Genomic DNA, 17,422 nt, shown 5'->3' with positions numbered 1-17,422 from the left:
TGAGAAAATTGTTAAAAACGTCTCGTACTGAAGAACGTAGATTCCTTACAAATTCAGAAAGGTGCAACATACGACTCGGATCGTAACAAAATCAATTTAATTCCAAACAAACCATTCAGATATTACAACTTATAGTAATCGATCATTTTTCGACGCATTCGTATATAGTTAATATTTCATAATGTATTTTACTCTCTATGATCCGAGAGTGACTTTTGAAAACATTAATTGCTGTTTCGAGGATTTTGATAATGAAGACCACATTTTCCATATTTTCTGGGAAAATGCGACAGTCGGAAAACAAGTTGTAAGCAAAATATTAATTCTAAAAAACACAAAATTAAAAATATTATGAAATATTAACTATATACAAATGCGTCGAAAAATAATCGATGACAATAGGATTTCATATCTAAATTATTAGTTTGATATTAATTTGATTTTTTTACGATCCAAGTCGTTTATTCAAACTTCCTCAATTTGTATGAACGCTTCGTTCTTCGGTATGAGACGTTTTTAACAATTTTCTCCTTATAGACGCAACAGATAGAAGTAAGATTAGTAGCGATCAGAAGCGATTATTTATCGCCGTAAGCCTATACCCCCTTTCATTTTTCGCGAACATTCCCTTTAATCTAAATATCACCTGATAATATTAATTATTTTCAGGGAGAAATTTTGCTCTTAGTAACTAATCTTTTTAAATTTTGTAAACACATTTATTTTTTAGTTTCGTCTTCATTTACATTTTAAAATACTAAAATATCTTTACTTCATCCAAACAGTAATAAATTTTGATCTATGTCCTCCAGGGTTGTGGTGGAGTGACCAAGGGTTCAGTAGGACCCTGAGCACGGTTTAGTATCCCGACATCTCAGCAAAAGTTTGATCCAGTTCTTCAGTAATTGCTTTAAACTTCTCCTGTTCTCCAACCAGCTCATCTTCAAGACGGTCAACCTGGGTGGGATAGCTAGATAGATAGATAAATATTTGAATATTAAAATAATTAGAATGATGATATGTGGCAAGATTGTCAACTAATTGCTGACACGATATTGTACGGGTTAAGTTATCTTCCTTTTGGCCAATTTCTTATTCATGTTACCATAGGTACAACTATAGGTCGTATCTATCTATCTACACTGCTCTGGTAAAGCGTACCATAGTGTGACTATGGTTCTACCTTTGGTAGAACGTCTAAGAAATGGGCAGCGGCCAAACTCTGTTACTCGCGAATGCACAATGAATTATAAGACAGAGAGCCAGTTCTAGCCGCAGCGCTCGGTCCCCTAGCCTTAGAGCGCGTCCAAGAAAGTGTCTTAACCTAACCCTAAAATATATACTAATCTCTCTCTTCTTATAATTCATGGTGGCATTAGCGAGTAACAGAGTTTGGCTGCTTACTAAGAAACTGGCCACTTCTGAGAAAAAAAAACAATATAAAGTGGAATGACTGTCGTCTTTGTTTAGTCAAGTAAACAATTTAACTTTTTCCTAATTATTTCTAATACTTACCTCCTTTTGTAGTTTCTGAACAGATCTCTCTGCGAACTCAGCTCTGGTCTCGTACTGCTTCAGCTTGCTGGTCAATCTCTTGATCTCGTCCTTGTAGAAGGTCTCCCTGTCGTTCGCCTTGTCCTCGCTCACCTCCAGGGACTTCAAGTTGTTCGCCACAACCTTCAACTCCTCCTCCAGCTCGACAATCTTGAACTCGCTGAGGTCTGCGCGCTCCCCGTCAATCTCCAGCTGGTTCTCACACAGCTGCATCTTCTTGGACGCGTCGTCGTACTTAGTGTCAGCGTCCTCGGCTATCTTCTGGGCCTCCTTCAGCTGCTCGGCCAGGGTCTGCATCTTCTTCTCGTCCTCCTGAGCACGGTTCTGCAGAACCTTGGCCATCCTGTCGCTGTCGTCGGCGGTGGTCGCCGCTTTGTCGTACTTCTGCATGGCGAGGACGTATTTGTTCTCCATGTTCTCCAGATCCTCCTCCATCTCTTGAACCCTGGAGAAAGAAAAACATTTTAGAAAGTGATATTCTTTAAATTTTTTTTTATCTTTTTATCAAAGATTTCAATTTCAAATGATATACTACAAAGCCGACTTTAAATTTTTATTCAATGCAAAGGTTTTGGTTTAGAGTCATAAAAGTGGAACAACATATTTTTGGACTCATTATGGGGGAAGGGGGGGGGGGTTGAAGATTTTTTAGTTTGCTAAATGAGTATTTTTGCTTACAATAACGAAATTCAATATTTATATACATGTTTACCCACAAAGGATGAGACTGTAAAGACGACCTAATATTACATACAATATGACGATTCCAAGATTAAATGAATTCTTCTTCATTGAATGTTTGAAAGGTTTATATAATGATTTGGCGACGAAGGAGACAAGTTCACACTTGCAGGGAATCATAGATATATGAAAACAGACAGCACACATTCCGTACAGTCGTCTCTGAAATCATATCCTTTATGGATAACCTTGCATGCTTAAATCCCACCTCCTATTCAATCTGTTGAATTCAGCCTCCGCGGAGAGAACCTGAGCCTCCATAGCCTCCTGGGCCATAACCTGGAGGGACAACTTCTCTCCGTACACGTCGCACTCGATCTCGAGGTGCTTAGCCTTGTTGGTGAGATCCACGCTCTCCTCCTCGGCCTTGTCCTGACGGATCCTGGCATCCTTGACCAACTAAAAACAACATTTTATCAACTTTACACAACATTTCACCAACTAAACACAACATTTCATCAAATAAAGACAACATTTCATCAACTAAACACAACATTTCATCATCTTTACACAGCATTTCATCCACTTTACACAACATTTCATAAACTTTACAAAACATTTCACCAACTAAACACAACAAAATTCAGCCAATTTGGTTCAGCCGTTTAGCCATATATATTATATAGCTTATATATATGAATATATATATATATAAAATATATGAATAAAATGTTATAAGAAGATTGTTTGACTATGAGCGAAGATTTTATAGATTATAATTATATACAGTCCCAATATTTGATCAGTAAATTAAAGATGTCCCATGGATATCCCCAGTATGTGTTTGCTATTAATGCTTGAACCTCTTTTGAATTTACTACTCTTGAACGAGGGGAGGAAGGCCAACCACAACAATATCTTTTCCGAGCCACATTCTACACATTTTCTCTTCCGAGCCACCTCGAAATCCTCGTCCTTCCAATATTTTTTTTTAAATGTTTAATCCTCTTGCAGAAAATTAAAATATGTTTTTTAAATGTTCAATTTTTGCAGAATTTTTTTTTTGAAAATCTGGCGTCATTGGGTCAAAAATAAAATGCTCAAACAATTTTTAAATTTGTGATAAAATGAATACTCTCCAAAAACGATGTTCTTCAATTATGAGCATCTCTATCAGCGGGAAGGACGAAAATTTCGAGGTGGCTCGGACGAGAAATTTTTGCGGTTGGCCTTTCTCCCCTCCTTGAGCCCTGTACAATGTTTCCCACTAAATAGACTATCACAAATTATAAATTGTAATATTCAACCTGTCGGAAGTGATTTAGTTTGGCATAACATGATTACAACTTCTCCAAAGATTATTTTCTTATACAAAGGTCTGTACTGGTTTACCATGTATATTGAGTATCTATTTGGTCGTCTTTTAATTATCATGTTAGTGTAGGACACACTGCACCTCGTACTACTCTTCACTTACCTGCTCTACAGCATCCATCCTGTCACAGAGATTGTCCTTCTCCACCTTCATGTTCTGAACCTTCTTCTTGATCGCCTCCATCTTCTACTGGTAGTTGGAGGCTAGGGAGTCCTATACAGACAAGTATTGGAGACTAGGAGGTCCTATACAGACAAGTATTGGAGACTAGAGGGTCCTGTACAGACAAGTATTGGAGACTAGAGGTCCTATACAGACAAGTATTGGAGACTAGAGGGTCCTATGCAGACAAGTATTGGAGACAAGGGAGTCCTATACAGACACGTATTGGAGACTAGAGGTCCTATACAGACAAGTATTGGAGACTAGAGGTCCAATACAGACACGTATTGGAGACTAGAGGTCCTATACAGACAAGTATTGAAGACCAGGGAGTCCTATACAGACAAGTATTGGAGACTAGGAGGTCCTATACAGACAAGTATTGAAGACTAGAGGTCCTATACAGACAAGTATTGGAGACTAGAGGTCCAATACAGACACGTATTGGAGACTAGAGGTCCTATACAGACAAGGTTTGAAGACTAGAGGTCCTATACAGACAAGTATTGGAGAGTAGAGGTCCTGAACAGACACGTATTGGAGACTAGAGGTCCTATACAGACAAGTATTGGAGACTAGAGGTCCTATACAGACAAGTATTGGAGACTAGAGGGTCTCATACAGTATTGTAAATATTCTTCAATTTAGTGTTAAAAAACATATCATTTTTGACCTTTCGGTTACACTTAAACTTGGTGTTGAGTGTTTTTAAAAATTTCTTTTTCTTTTTAATGTTATCGAAGAAGTTTTGATAAAAACGATATATTTTTATTTATAATAAATCTATTATAATGTTTCTAACTAATGTAAAGTTTTAAATTTTAAAGTTTAAACAAATGAGCTTTTTGTATCGTTCTATCAAGAACACATACTGAAAATAAATAAAAGTTTTATTTTGTTTGTTAAGGCGCAAAACTGGATTTTGAAACTTGATGAAATGATGTATATGTGGTATTGAAGTGAAAAGATATTCAAATTCTATATTTTTCTGGATTTTTCTTGAAATAATATCTATCTATACTTCGGGTTGGTTTTATCTAGTTTTCCCGGTTTTTTATTAAACCCGGATGTCTACTGGAATGGCATTTTTCAATATATTTATATCTTATCATTTCAGTTTAGGAACATAGTTTAGGAACAATTTAAGAAATCGAATAAGTATCAAAATTTAAGATTTTATGTAAACTTGAAATTATTAGATTTAACTAAAATTTAAAATAAAAACATTATTAAGGTTACAATTTTTTTCTTTGGGAAAAACTAAGATACTTTTTCGTGTTTGATTGGAAAATATATAACAACAAATTTCAGATTATGATGAAAAAAAAGAACGGAGTTCATGTTTTAAATGTGGATGTTAAGGAGGACTCCGAGCATGTTCAGTCTGGGACCCTGAGCAGGGTGCAGGGTTGGGTAGGACCCTAAGCATTGTTCAGTTCAGTTTTATCTATGTCCTCCATGGTTCAGTAGGATCCTGAGGAGGGTTTAGTATCCTGACATCTCAGCAAAGGTTTGATCCAGTTCTTCTGTAATTGCTTTAAACTTCTCCTGTTCTCCAACCAGCTCATCTTCAAGACGGTCAACCTGGGATAGATAGATAGTTGATAAAAAGAAAGATTGATAGATAGATGACACAGATATGTAGTTATGTAGATAAGTTAAGATATGGGTATATTGTATTGGTTCGCTTTAAAACTTCAAATGTTTTTATTTTTTAAAGAGGCTCCAAAAAATCATAGTTCAAAAAAGTAATCTCGATCAGTTTGCTTTTATCATTTTATTATATCGGGCAAAATCTTAACTCTGAAATGAGATATGAGGCTAAAAGAATCTTAACTCTGACATAAGATTTGAGGCTAAACGAAATTTTAACTTAGACATAAGATATGAGGCTAAACAAATTTTAACTCTGACATAAGATACGAGGTTAAACGAATTTTAATTGTGACATAAGATAAGAGGCTAATCAAATTTTAACTCTGACATTAGATATGAGTCTAAAAGAATTTTTAACTCTGACATANCAAACATGTATCTAGGTTGTGAAGTAAGGTTTAAGTTGAGCTGTGGTTCAAGCCTGTATCTAGGTTGTAAAGTAGGGTTTTAGGTTCTGCTGAGGTTCAAACCTGTATCTAGGTTGTAAAGTAAGGTTTAGGTTTAGCTGCGGTTCAAACCTGTATCTAGGTTGTGAAGTAAGGTTTAAGTTGAGCTGTGGTTCAAGCCTGTATCTAGGTTGTAAAGTAGGGTTTTAGGTTCTGCTGAGGTTCAAACCTGTATCTAGGTTGTAAAGTAAGGTTTAGGTTTAGCTGCGGTTCAAACATGTATCTAGGTTGTGAAGTAAGGTTTAAGTTGAGCTGTGGTTCAAGCCTGTATCTAGGTTGTAAAGTAGGGTTTTAGGTTCTGCTGAGGTTCAAACCTGTATCTAGGTTGTAAAGTAAGGTTTAGGTTTAGCTGAGATTCAAACCTGTATCTATTTTGTAAAGTAAGGTTTAGGTTTAGCTGAGGTTCAAGCCTGTATCTAGGTTAGAAAGTAAGGTTTAAGTTAAGCTGTGGTTCAAGCCTGTATCTAAGTTGGAAGGTTAAAGTTAAGCTGTGGTTCAAGTTTGAATCAAGGTTGGAAAGTAAGGTTGAAGTTTGCGGTTTAAAGGGACCGCTTCCCATATTTGGATATTTGAAGGGTCAAAAAACAAGTATTCAAGCTTTTTATTTCTAATGGTTTAAGTTCTGAAAGAAGGAGGCCTAGAATATTATGGAAATGTCAAAAGGGGGGGATAGGGGATTGGATTTGCATTTCTCTCATAAAGAATAAAATTAAGATATATCCTGAAATTGAATTTTAACCCCCTCCCCCGTCTCTCAAAAAATTTATTTATTTCCGGAAATCGCCACTATTATAAGTATTTCGGAGTATGCCATTTAAATTCTTTTTATTTTTCAGTCAAGCTGAACCAAAACTTGTTCATTAGAACCAAGAGAGATATTTAATTTAATTTATTTCTGAACTGTGTCAAAAGACTATTTACGTCAACGGGCAGGGGGGGGGGGGGGGGGTGTAATACCAATTACGAAATTATGACAGTGAAAGTAGTGTAATAAAAAATTATAGAAATGATAATAATATTATGTAAAAATTAGTTAGCTTGCAAAATCTACGCTTAAATAGTGAAAATGGGTTCTAAAGTGAAGGCTCACTCACTTTCGATCACAAACTCGCATAACAAAGTAAATATTAAAGTAATTATGATAATGATGATAATATCATGAAAAATGATTAATGATGAACATGATAATGATAATAATGTAAAATAGTATTATTTCTAGTAATGGTAGTAGCATAATGTTCTTAAAGGAAGGAGGCTCACTGACTTTCAAACCAAAACAGTTACTCATAGGACAGGTCAGGTCAGGGGGCAAACTTTGGTGATTTCAACTCTGATCACTTTATATTTCTCACAGTCAAACCAAACGTACACAAACACATTCTAACACATGTATCACTTCGTTTTACTCAGAGCTAGGAAAATTAAATAAATTTTAAACTGTGATACAGAGTTGATCACAAAGGATAAGACTTTAAGTCGTTCAATGGTATATTAAATAAATCTGCAAAGAAAGAAGCAAGTTTTCAGCTGCAGTCATAACTGTAATACATTCTTTACAGTCGATCGTTTCTTAACTCTGACATCTCGTTTTTTGTGTGTAACTCAGTATGTATAAATATATATCCTGATGATTTCGACAGCATGAAACAACTGGTAGATACGATACTTAATAAATCTTCAAATAGTTGTTGATATTTCTTCATTAATATATATATACTAGGCTTTTAGAGCTCTTCGCGCCCAATGCCCATATTCTATTTCAACTTTTAATTGTGGCTTTATATTTGAGCATCTTCTCTTTGTAGAGTACAAAAAAAAATAAAAAAAAGGTTTGCCAATTTCATAATATTTTTTTGCGCATTTTCAAAATTTTACAAAAATAAAAAACTTTTAAAATGTTTTAAATTTTGATCATTCATAACCCTTCCCTGGGGTCACGTGATGTTCCACACAAAATTTGGGCCCGATCGGTTCAGCCGTTTTGACGTTTATTGGATAAAAACAAACAGACAGACAAGCCAAATTTATAGATAGATATAACTGGCCAGTTTCCTTAGTTATTTTTTTATCAAGAAAAGTTATGAAATAGTCCAATTAAATCCGTAAAAAAGATTTAGAAAATCCATAATTATTGTTGTGATTCACCAGTTTAAACATGTTTATTGACTGATGAGGATATATTATATATATATATGTATATACATAAATAAACCTAACATGACATTGACAAGACCACAGAAAAAGTTTGTGGGTGATCACAATTTAAAGTAAAAATGCTAACGAAACATATAAAAATATGCCAAAATTTCCTTCAAAGCCTGGTTTAAATTGGTTTGGTATAAATGTTAACTAGCCTTCTTTAATTACATCTTTCTCTGTTCTTTAATTATTTCCGGTTCAAGGGGTAATTTTTAAATTAATTAATTGCTGAACTGTTTCTAGTAATTATACTGGGAGCGTAGAATTAAACTCAAGGAGTCAGATACAGGGTTTTCATAAAGGATGAGACTTTAAAGACAACTGAAGGATAATAAAGTTTCTACATGGTTCCCTGCCTACAAACAGTATACATTATCTATATATATATATAAAGTAGTAATCTCTCTTCGTTTGTTCGTAACTCAGAGACCCTTGACCGATTTGCCTCAAATGTTGAACTCGGGAGAACCACGGAAATGTTCTTTACTTGGTTTTGAGATTCTAAGTCAAGTGGGTCCACTTTTACAGGGAAATATAGATTAAATGGTAAGTTACAACCAAACGCGGGTAAAGAGTGGGACACGGGCAGCCGAAGTTCATTTGAATTTCCGAGCCGGGTCAACCTTTCCGGTCCCAGTTTGTATTGTATCGCCCAAACATTGGGTAAATAAAGTAGATACTCAATAGGACTAGCCGGTGCAATAAGGTTGACACGGTTAGACTTTAGGTTGACCGTTGAATTTACTTTTACTAAAGGGTCAGGGGTGCCTGGGGAGTCTACATATGAGTACCCTGAGCAACGCAGGGTTCTCAAGCTAGTATACAATATATGTTATATGTACTTCTATTTTATTTTAACCATAAACGAAACTATTCAACATTCGGTAACATTATCCAGACAGCTTATATTTTGTGCATGAAACGTGTTGGGTTCACTACACACTGGGTACACGTACCAGGCAATTTGGTACTAGTTAATGCATTTACGGTACAGTTACACTAGACCGGTACGTACAGTACTTGTACGGACCAAGCAACGATGCGCGGATGTCTCTGAAGTCTTATCCTGTATGTATGACAATACTTTATTTAAAAATGTAAAATGGCGGTAATTTAAACAGTAAACTTGAGGCATTTTTCTTTCTACACTTAAAGTATTCTTTTAAAAATATGGACGATTACATTGGAAAATGAAGTCTATGATAAAATTCCCTTTTTCAAAATTGAATATTTATTTTTTTGTTGTAATTAAACGTTTTGGAGATTGGTTGGGTCAAAGATTCATCTTCAGGGTCAAATAATCATCAGATCTTATCAATGTAATTAATTGTTGAATTTTAATTGATTATTTAGGAAAAAGGACACCCTGTAATTTGAACCCTCGGAAATAGAAGGACTAGGACTTTAAAAGAACACTCTGTAAACCCGGAAATAGAAGGAATAGGACACCCTGCATACCCTGAAATAGAAGGACTAGGACTATAGGACACCCGTTATACCCGGAAATAAAAGGACTAGGACTATAGGACACCCTGTATACCAGGAAATAGAAGGACTAGGACTACAGGACACCCTGTATACCCGGAAATAGAAGGACTAGGACTATAGGACACCCTTTATACCCGGAAATAAAAAGACTAGGACTACAGGACACCCTGTATACCCGGAAATAAAAGGACTAGGACTATAGGACACCCTGTATACCAGGAAATAGAAGGACTAGGACTATAGTCCACCCTGTATACCAGGAAATAATAGGACTAGGACTATAGGACACCCTGTATACCAGGAAATAGGGACTAGGACTATAGGACACCCTGTATACCAGGAAATAAAAGGACTATGACTATAGGACACCCTGTATACCAGGAAATAGAAGGACTTGGACTATAGGCAACCCTGTATTCCCGGAATGACTATGACTATAAAAGAACACCCGGTATACCCGGAAATAGAGGGACCAGGACTACAGAACACCCTGCATACCCGGAAATAAAAGGACTAGGACTATAGGACACCCTGTATACCAGGAAATAGAAGGACTAGGACTATAGGACACCCTGTATACCCGGAAATAGAAGGACTAGGACTATAGGACACCCTGTATACCAGGAAATAGAAGGACTAGGACTATAGGACACCCTGTATACCAGGAAATAGAAGGACTAGGACTATATGACACCTGGTATACCAGGAAATAGAAGGACTAGGACTATTGGACACCCTGTATACCCGGAAATAGAAGGACTACAACTATGATATGAATTGGCACTGGACCAAGGATTAGAGTTGGCGACAACACAACCTCTGCTCCGGGTGTGAAATCTACTGGTTCGGAGCAGACACCGTATCCAACCTTGTGTGTAAACTCATGTCAGGGTCAGGACTCAGGACTAGGGACAAGAATATAACCATACAACACAACACCAAGATAGATTCGGGGAATTCATGAAGTAATGGAGCTAGGGAGAGGGTATTTGGGGAATTCATGAAGTAATGGAACTAGGGAGAGGGTATTTGGGGAATTCATGGAGTAATGGAACTAGGGAGAGGGTATTTGGGAAATTCATGGAGTAATGGAGCTAGGGATAGGACATTTGGGGAATTCATCGAGTAATGGAACTAGGGAGAGGGGATTTGATGAATTCATGGAGTAATGGAACTATGGAGAGGGGATTTAGGGAATTTATTCAGTAATTGAACTAGGGAGGGGTTATTCGGGGAATTCATGGAGAAATGGAACTAGGGAGAGGGGATTTGGGGAATTCATGGAGTAATGGAACTACAGTGAGGCAGATAGAATTTTTAGTTTGACGTAAATAGTTCATATGTAAACAAATAATGCAGATAGTAAACAAAGATAGGATTACCTGGGCAACCAGTGTTTGTTTAGTACAGTGAAACTAGTTCCAGAGCTTTCTTTAAACGTCACAGAAGGACGTAAACAATTCTTTTAATTAATTCTGTTACGGGGGGGGGGGTAAGTATCGATGAGCAAGATATTTCTGTTTTCTAACTGGTATGCACTAAAATGAAATGTACCAACCTCTTTCTGTAGTTTTTGAACAGACCTCTCCGCGAACTCGGCTCTTGTCTCGTTTTGCTTCAGTTTAGCTGTTACTCTCTTGATCTCTTCCTTGTAGTACTCCTCCCTCTGGTTTGCCTTGTCCTCGCTCACCTCCAGGGACTTCAAGTTGTTTGCCACAACCTTTAGTTCCTCCTCCAGCTCGACGATCTTGAACTCGCCGACAGACGCGCGCTCGTCGCTTACTTCTAGAGCAGCCTCGCAGGTGTGCATCTGCTTGGAGGCATCATCGTATTTCTTGTCAGCGTCCTCGGCCATCTTCTGGGCTTCCTTCAACTGCTCGGCCAGGGTCTGCATCTTCTTTTCGTCGTCGGAGGCTCTGTTCTGCAGAACCTTCGACATTCGGTCGCTGTCGTCGGCTGTGGTCGCCGCCTTGTCGAGCTTGACAATGGCGGTTTGACACTTGGTCTCCGTATTCTCCAGGTCCTCTTCTAGTTCTTGAACTCTGCGGTTCAACCGGTTAAACTCGGCTTCGGCGGCTTGAACTGCTGCTTCCTTTTCGTTCTGCTTCAGCTGGGCAACAGATAATCTCTCAGAGAAAACATCAACCTCAACCTTAACAATAAACACATATTTAGGCAAAAAAGATACTTTTAAATCATCAAAGAAATGGAACAAATTAGAAACTTGAAATTGTAAATTTGGTTTCAGAATATTATTTGACAAAAAACCTCTTTTTTATTATTTGGAAAAACACTATTTCAAAAACCGAGTTGTTAAAAACCGAATTGTCGTGGTCCTGTTTGCTTTGATTAACAGGGGAGAACACCTTATATTTTCTTCCTTTACCTAATTTATTCGACACCCTTCCTACTTTCTCTTTTTCTTCCTCATCCAACTTCTTTTACTTTCTCCTTTATTCAACTCCTTTTACTTTCTCCTTTATTCAACTTCTTTTACTTTCTTCTTTAATCAACTTCTTTTACTTTCTTCTTTATCCAACTCCTTTTACTTTCTTTTTTATTCAACTCATTTTACTTTCTCCTTTATTCAACTCCTTTTACTTTCTTTTTTATTCAACTCCTTTTACTTTCTCCTTTATTCAATTCCTTTTACTTTCTCCTTTATTCAACTCCTTTTACTTTCTCTTTTATTCAACTCCTTTTACTTTCTCTTTTATTCAACTCCTTTTACTTTCTTCTTTAATCAACTCCTTTTACTTTCTCCTTTATTCAACTTCTTTTACTTTCTTCTTTAATAAACTCCTTTTACTTTCTCCTTTATTCAACTCCTTTTATTTTCTCTTTTATTCAACTCCTTTTACTTTCTCTTTTATTCAACTCCTTTTACTTTCTTCTTGAATCAACTCCTTTTACTTTCTCCTTTATTCAACTCCTTTTATTTTCTCCTTTATTCAAATCCTTTAATACGGTTTTCAATTCTACTCCTTTTTGTTACATTCTTTGCTAAACTCTTTTATCCTATTCCTTCGTATCAACTCCTAATCCTACTCATTTTTTCCTCCTATTGGAACCCCCCCCCCCTCTCCTCTGCGTGTTAATGTATATCCCTTTAAGTGTGAATAAAGTGTCAATGTCGGATATGAAAATGATAGAAGGAAGGATCTCAGGATTATTTTCTTCGAGAAGCCATACACTGAGGAAACATATAGTCGATACATATATACAGGGTGACCAACTAAACATGATTACTGAAAGATGACTTTAAGATCGTCTCTGATATCAATGACACAGAGTGAAGTGTGTTTAAAAAAAGTATCACGACATTAAAGATTTTCAAGAGGTTTCAAAAGTATGATATCATTATTTGGGACAAATTTTTCATTATATAGCTGAGATTTAGACGTTTTTCCATTGTCATATTAAGTGGGACACCCTGTGAGATATATCAGAAAAAATCCGGCGGTTTGGGATAATTTTTTTTTGAATCATTTACCTTCAGAAATCGAAATCGGAATTAATTCATTAATATTTCCGGCAATTTTTTTATATGATAAAGTCTACTATTTAGAAACAGCGTGGTCTTGGTTATATCAGTTGAATAGTTAAGTTTGATGGAATAACATGATAAAACTCCTTTTTTTTGTTGAAATCTAAAATGTTTTAAAAACCAATAAAAACATAGGCTTTAGAAGCTTGATATGCAACTGCACAAAGAATAAAGCTTGAGGAGCAGGTATTATTTTTGAACAAGTGGAGATATGGGAGTAATATTTATGGTTCAACTATAAATTATGATTTTCTTTGATTAGAAATGAAAAGGAGGATTAAGAGAAAAAGTTCTCTGGAAAATATTAAAGAATCATCTCCACGTACTATTTTATATATGCTCATATTCACTTCTGAAATCTGAAATCATAGATTGAAGAATTTTGTATAAGAATTCCCACTAACATTTTATATATCTTCTAAGAAACTGAATTTTTGCCACTAACTCAAATTTTCTAATCCCTATATCTTTGCAACCTGATGGTGAAAACCTTTTTTATTTCAAACTTAGACTATTAAATCTACCAGAGCTCATAGGTTGAAATATCAATTGGTCTTCGACCTTAGGTTGCAAAGATATTGGGATTATAAAATCAGTTCCGTTATATGTGCAAAAGAAAATTTGGACTGATGAATGTTGGACTAGAAGTCGTGTCATAAGCGCGCAAAGATGGGGTTTAATCTAAAGCAGATTTTATTTTTATTTGAAATCTTGCATTATTTGGAACATAACTTAGTTTTCTGAATAGATATTTCTAAAATAGTTTTGTTTAAATCCTTGCCACCAAATAACTTTGCTTTGCTCACTTTTTGGGTGGAAAATCTAAACTATAGAGAAGTCACGTGGTCGACAAGTCGCACCAGTAACTTCGCATACATTTGACCTTGTTCCTAATGGTCATATCGGAGGGGAGGGGGGTTGTCATGCAAAGCAATGTTTTTGTACTGTTGTAACATCCTGCTTTCTCAGGGCTTAAACTCTTAATTCATTTTAAGGAACTGAGTTTTAACCACAAACTTAAAATTTATAATCACTATATCTTTGCAACCTCTAAGGTTAACATCTTTGATATTTCAAATTATTTTATCTAACAGAATTTTATATCTTGAAATAGCAAAGAACTACACAATGATATAAGGATTTTAAAATCGGAGTTCGTAGGAAAAACTTTTTCCCTAAAAAGTTTTCTCCCCTATGATAAAGACATTGACTTTTTTTTAGTTAAAAGTAAAATAACTTTCAAAAATTAAAATCTTCTTATAGTTTTAAAGAAAAATTATTATTTTTACACTTCTTGTATCTGTTATAACATTTTTGTTCTTGTTACAGATGAAAGACATGATCTTGACATCAACACAGACACAAGATTATCATAAACAAATATTAAACTTTTAGAAATACATATACATATAAGCATAGAACATGTATATGCTACAGACATCATATTTTCTAAAGTTCATTTCGTTAAGTTTTATTTGTTTTAAAAACAATTTCTTTTTTGAAGAGATATACGAGAAAATAAGTTTTGAAATGCCTAACCGAACAATATGGCTTCTTTTACTAAGATTGATGTAAAGTATAAATCAAATGGAGGAGTTACAATGGCGCAAACTCATACAACTTTGTGGTCTTAATTATGTAGAGATTGCAGTGATATATAAAAATACCTCAATATATTAAACATAAAGATATAAGCAATGATATTTTAAAGATAGTAGAAAGAAAGACAAAGACCAGACAGAAACTCGGAAAGAAAAACAAAAAAAAAATAAAAAATGAAAGATAACAAATTTACGAAAACAAAGAATCTGAAATAGAAAAATACTCGAACAAAAACAAATTAATTGTTTAGAAACTTTTTATAGGTACATATTACAACATGTCTAACAAATAAAAATAGACAAAAGAAAAGTATCATATCAATAGACAGGAATTTGAATGAACAGACGTCAAAGACATGACACAGAAAAACACGAACGGGAAAAGACACGAATATTGTTCTGTATTCGGGGCGCAAACTTAAATCTATCATTCAACAAACATTGTGCTCAACAAAAACCTAGAACGCGCACTGTAAACCCAAGCACACGAAGCGCGCACAAGAAACATGGATTCCAATTACAAACTTGCAAATCAGTATTTGCATACATGCTGAATATTTTAAGTTGGTTCTCATCAATCATATCAGAAATAACAGATATTTTTATGTTATTTCATAACAGTAAGTGCCAAAAAGCAAAATGAGCAATAACTTTTATTTCATTTTTAAAAGCCTTCTGACTTTTCCAAGGTTCCGCACAAATCTGAAAAGTTTTACTTTCCAAATCGTTTATTCTAAACATTTCCTTTCCTCACACTAGGCCAAATTTTAACCGTTAGAAAAGATAAATGCAAAAAAACGCTCCAAAAACTATCGTTTTTTTTGGTTTTTTCCCCCATATATTTTTTCTTAGGATACACATTTTGTATAATTTTAAAATGTTAGATATTGATCACTGTTTCTTGGTGCCTTTGCAAATTAAAAAAAAATTCTTAAAAATCGGAGAAAACCGAACCAAGTTAAATTGCACATTTCTTGATGAGATTCAAATAAGTTAGACCACATTTTGTAAAGCTCTTTAGACCGTTTTGGGATACACTTTTTAGCAGATATGACCAACCCTCATGCCTTCTCCAAATTTCCATTTTTATTGGGACATCCTGTATGGACTTGAAAATGAAAAAATATATTTTTACCTCCAGAGTTTTGAGTTTGTTGTTGAGCTCATTTACTTCCTCTTCAGTCTTACTTTCACGATTTTTAGCCTCTCTCATCGACTAAATTAAAAGGACTGTAAGCGTCATTTTTAAAAGTAATCGGAATTTTCACATTTGAAAAACAATTTTTTTTACAAAACATAATTTTTGTTTTATACAAAAATTCCAATTTAAAAATACGGTTTCTCTGGAATATTATTGTTTGACTTTCTCTTTTGTAATTTATCCAATTTATCCGATAAAGTAATTTCCTGCTCCGAACCAATTAGTTTTAGATTGATTTCAGATCAAGCCGATTTCAGGCGTTTTTACTTGGGATTGATTGTACGCGGTGCTAACCTTAATCTCTCATCTAATCTCTGCTGATTACTGATTAAACTTCGTTCAATCTCCAAACAAACTGATTATTTGAAGGTCCTTTGCTTTACAAAAAAATACTTTCATTCCTTTTTTAAATCATCTCCCCCCCCCTCTCCCACCTCTTGTTCTCTCTTAATCTGTTACAGATCTGTCTAATCCTATTACGATCTATCATTTCTGTTTATTCGAAATATTAAAATATCACAGGTCTACGTCATCAAGTTAGAAAGGAATTGAGTCTTTGTCACAAACTCTGATTTTCTAATCCCTATATATTTGCAACACAATGTCTTACACCTCTTATATTTCAAACTATGAATTCTGTTAGATTCAATAATCTAAATTTTGAAATATCAAAGGTTTAGCTCATCAAGACCCAATTCCTTTAGAATTTGCGGCGAAAATTCAGTTCATTTAAGAAAAAAGGATTTTCATTGTTTTTGCGTGATGACCCAAAAGATAGTTTTTAACTTTACACAACAATTTCTAGTCCGAGCCACATTCTCCTCATTTTCTGTTAAATATGAAAAGGACGAGGATTTCGAGATGGCTCAGACAAAATAATAAGGAGAATGTGGCTTGGACGAAAAGTTGCTCTGGTTGGCCTTCCTCCCCTCAGTTTGATCTAAGGATACAAATTCTGAAAATATTCTCACCAATTCCATAGCATCACACCGATCCATGAGATTATCCTTCTCCGCCTTCATAGACTGCATCTTCTTCTTTATAGCCTCCATCCTATATATATATATATATAGTCAAGTACAGGGAGTCCTAAAAAATGTGATTAGGATTCTTAAGCCCCGGAATACAAGTACAAATAAAGGTACAAGTACATGTCATGAACATGTACAAGTGCATGTACATAAAAATGTACAAGTACATGTATATGAACATGTACAAGTACATGTATATGAACATGTACAAGTACATGTATATGGACATGTACAAGTACAAGTACAAGTACAGGTACAAGTACAAGTACAAGTACAAGAACAAGTACAAGTACAAGTACAAGTACAAGTACAAGTACAAGTACAAGTACAAGTATAAGTACAAGTACAAGTACAAGCACAAGTACAAATACAAGTATGAGTACAAGTACAAGTACAAGTAAAAGTACAGGTACAGGTACAGGTACAGGTACAGGTACAGGTACAGGTACAGGTACAGGTACAGGTACAGGTACAGGTACAG

At 35.1% G+C, this 17,422-nt stretch overlaps 2 protein-coding genes across 2 annotated transcripts; both read right to left on the bottom strand.

Moving 5' to 3' along the window:
- Positions 1-697: 697 nt before the first annotated feature.
- Positions 698-4,385, bottom strand: LOC111710123 (tropomyosin). Its single transcript, XM_023484160.1, has 4 exons — positions 3,713-4,385; positions 2,504-2,694; positions 1,516-1,999; positions 698-957 (listed from the first exon to the last, which is right to left on the bottom strand). The coding sequence occupies exons 1-4, from the start codon at positions 3,791-3,793 to the stop codon at positions 859-861; spliced, it is 855 nt and encodes a 284-aa protein (XP_023339928.1). The 5' UTR covers positions 3,794-4,385; the 3' UTR covers positions 698-858.
- Positions 4,386-4,644: 259 nt separating this feature from the next.
- LOC111710125 (tropomyosin) lies at positions 4,645-16,963 on the bottom strand. Its single transcript, XM_023484161.1, has 4 exons — positions 16,882-16,963; positions 15,845-15,925; positions 11,120-11,713; positions 4,645-5,356 (listed from the first exon to the last, which is right to left on the bottom strand). The coding sequence occupies exons 1-4, from the start codon at positions 16,960-16,962 to the stop codon at positions 5,258-5,260; spliced, it is 855 nt and encodes a 284-aa protein (XP_023339929.1). The 5' UTR covers position 16,963; the 3' UTR covers positions 4,645-5,257.
- Positions 16,964-17,422: the final 459 nt, after the last annotated feature.

This window comes from Eurytemora carolleeae, unplaced genomic scaffold (assembly GCF_000591075.1).
Source record: "Eurytemora carolleeae unplaced genomic scaffold, Eaff_2.0 scaffold991, whole genome shotgun sequence".
In the NCBI taxonomy this organism is placed as follows: Eukaryota; Metazoa; Arthropoda; class Copepoda; order Calanoida; family Temoridae; genus Eurytemora; species Eurytemora carolleeae.
This window is presented reverse-complemented; position numbering and strand designations above follow the sequence as displayed.

Bases quoted from the DNA above. Each gene is read 5' to 3' on its own strand.
- LOC111710123 (XM_023484160.1), bottom strand. From the start codon at position 3,793: ATGGAGGCGATCAAGAAGAAGGTTCAGAACATGAAGGTGGAGAAGGAC. The intron at 2,695-3,712 runs GTAAGTGAAGAG...TGTTGTTTTTAG, and splicing joins GGATGGATGCTGTAGAGCAG to TTGGTCAAGGATGCCAGGAT. The intron at 2,000-2,503 runs GTGGGATTTAAG...TTCTTTCTCCAG, and splicing joins TTCAACAGATTGAATAGGAG to GGTTCAAGAGATGGAGGAGG.
- LOC111710125 (XM_023484161.1), bottom strand. From the start codon at position 16,962: ATGGAGGCTATAAAGAAGAAGATGCAGTCTATGAAGGCGGAGAAGGAT. The intron at 15,926-16,881 runs GTGAGAATATTT...CTTTTAATTTAG, and splicing joins GGTGTGATGCTATGGAATTG to TCGATGAGAGAGGCTAAAAA. The intron at 11,714-15,844 runs GTAAAAATATAT...TTTATTGTTAAG, and splicing joins ACAAACTCAAAACTCTGGAG to GTTGAGGTTGATGTTTTCTC.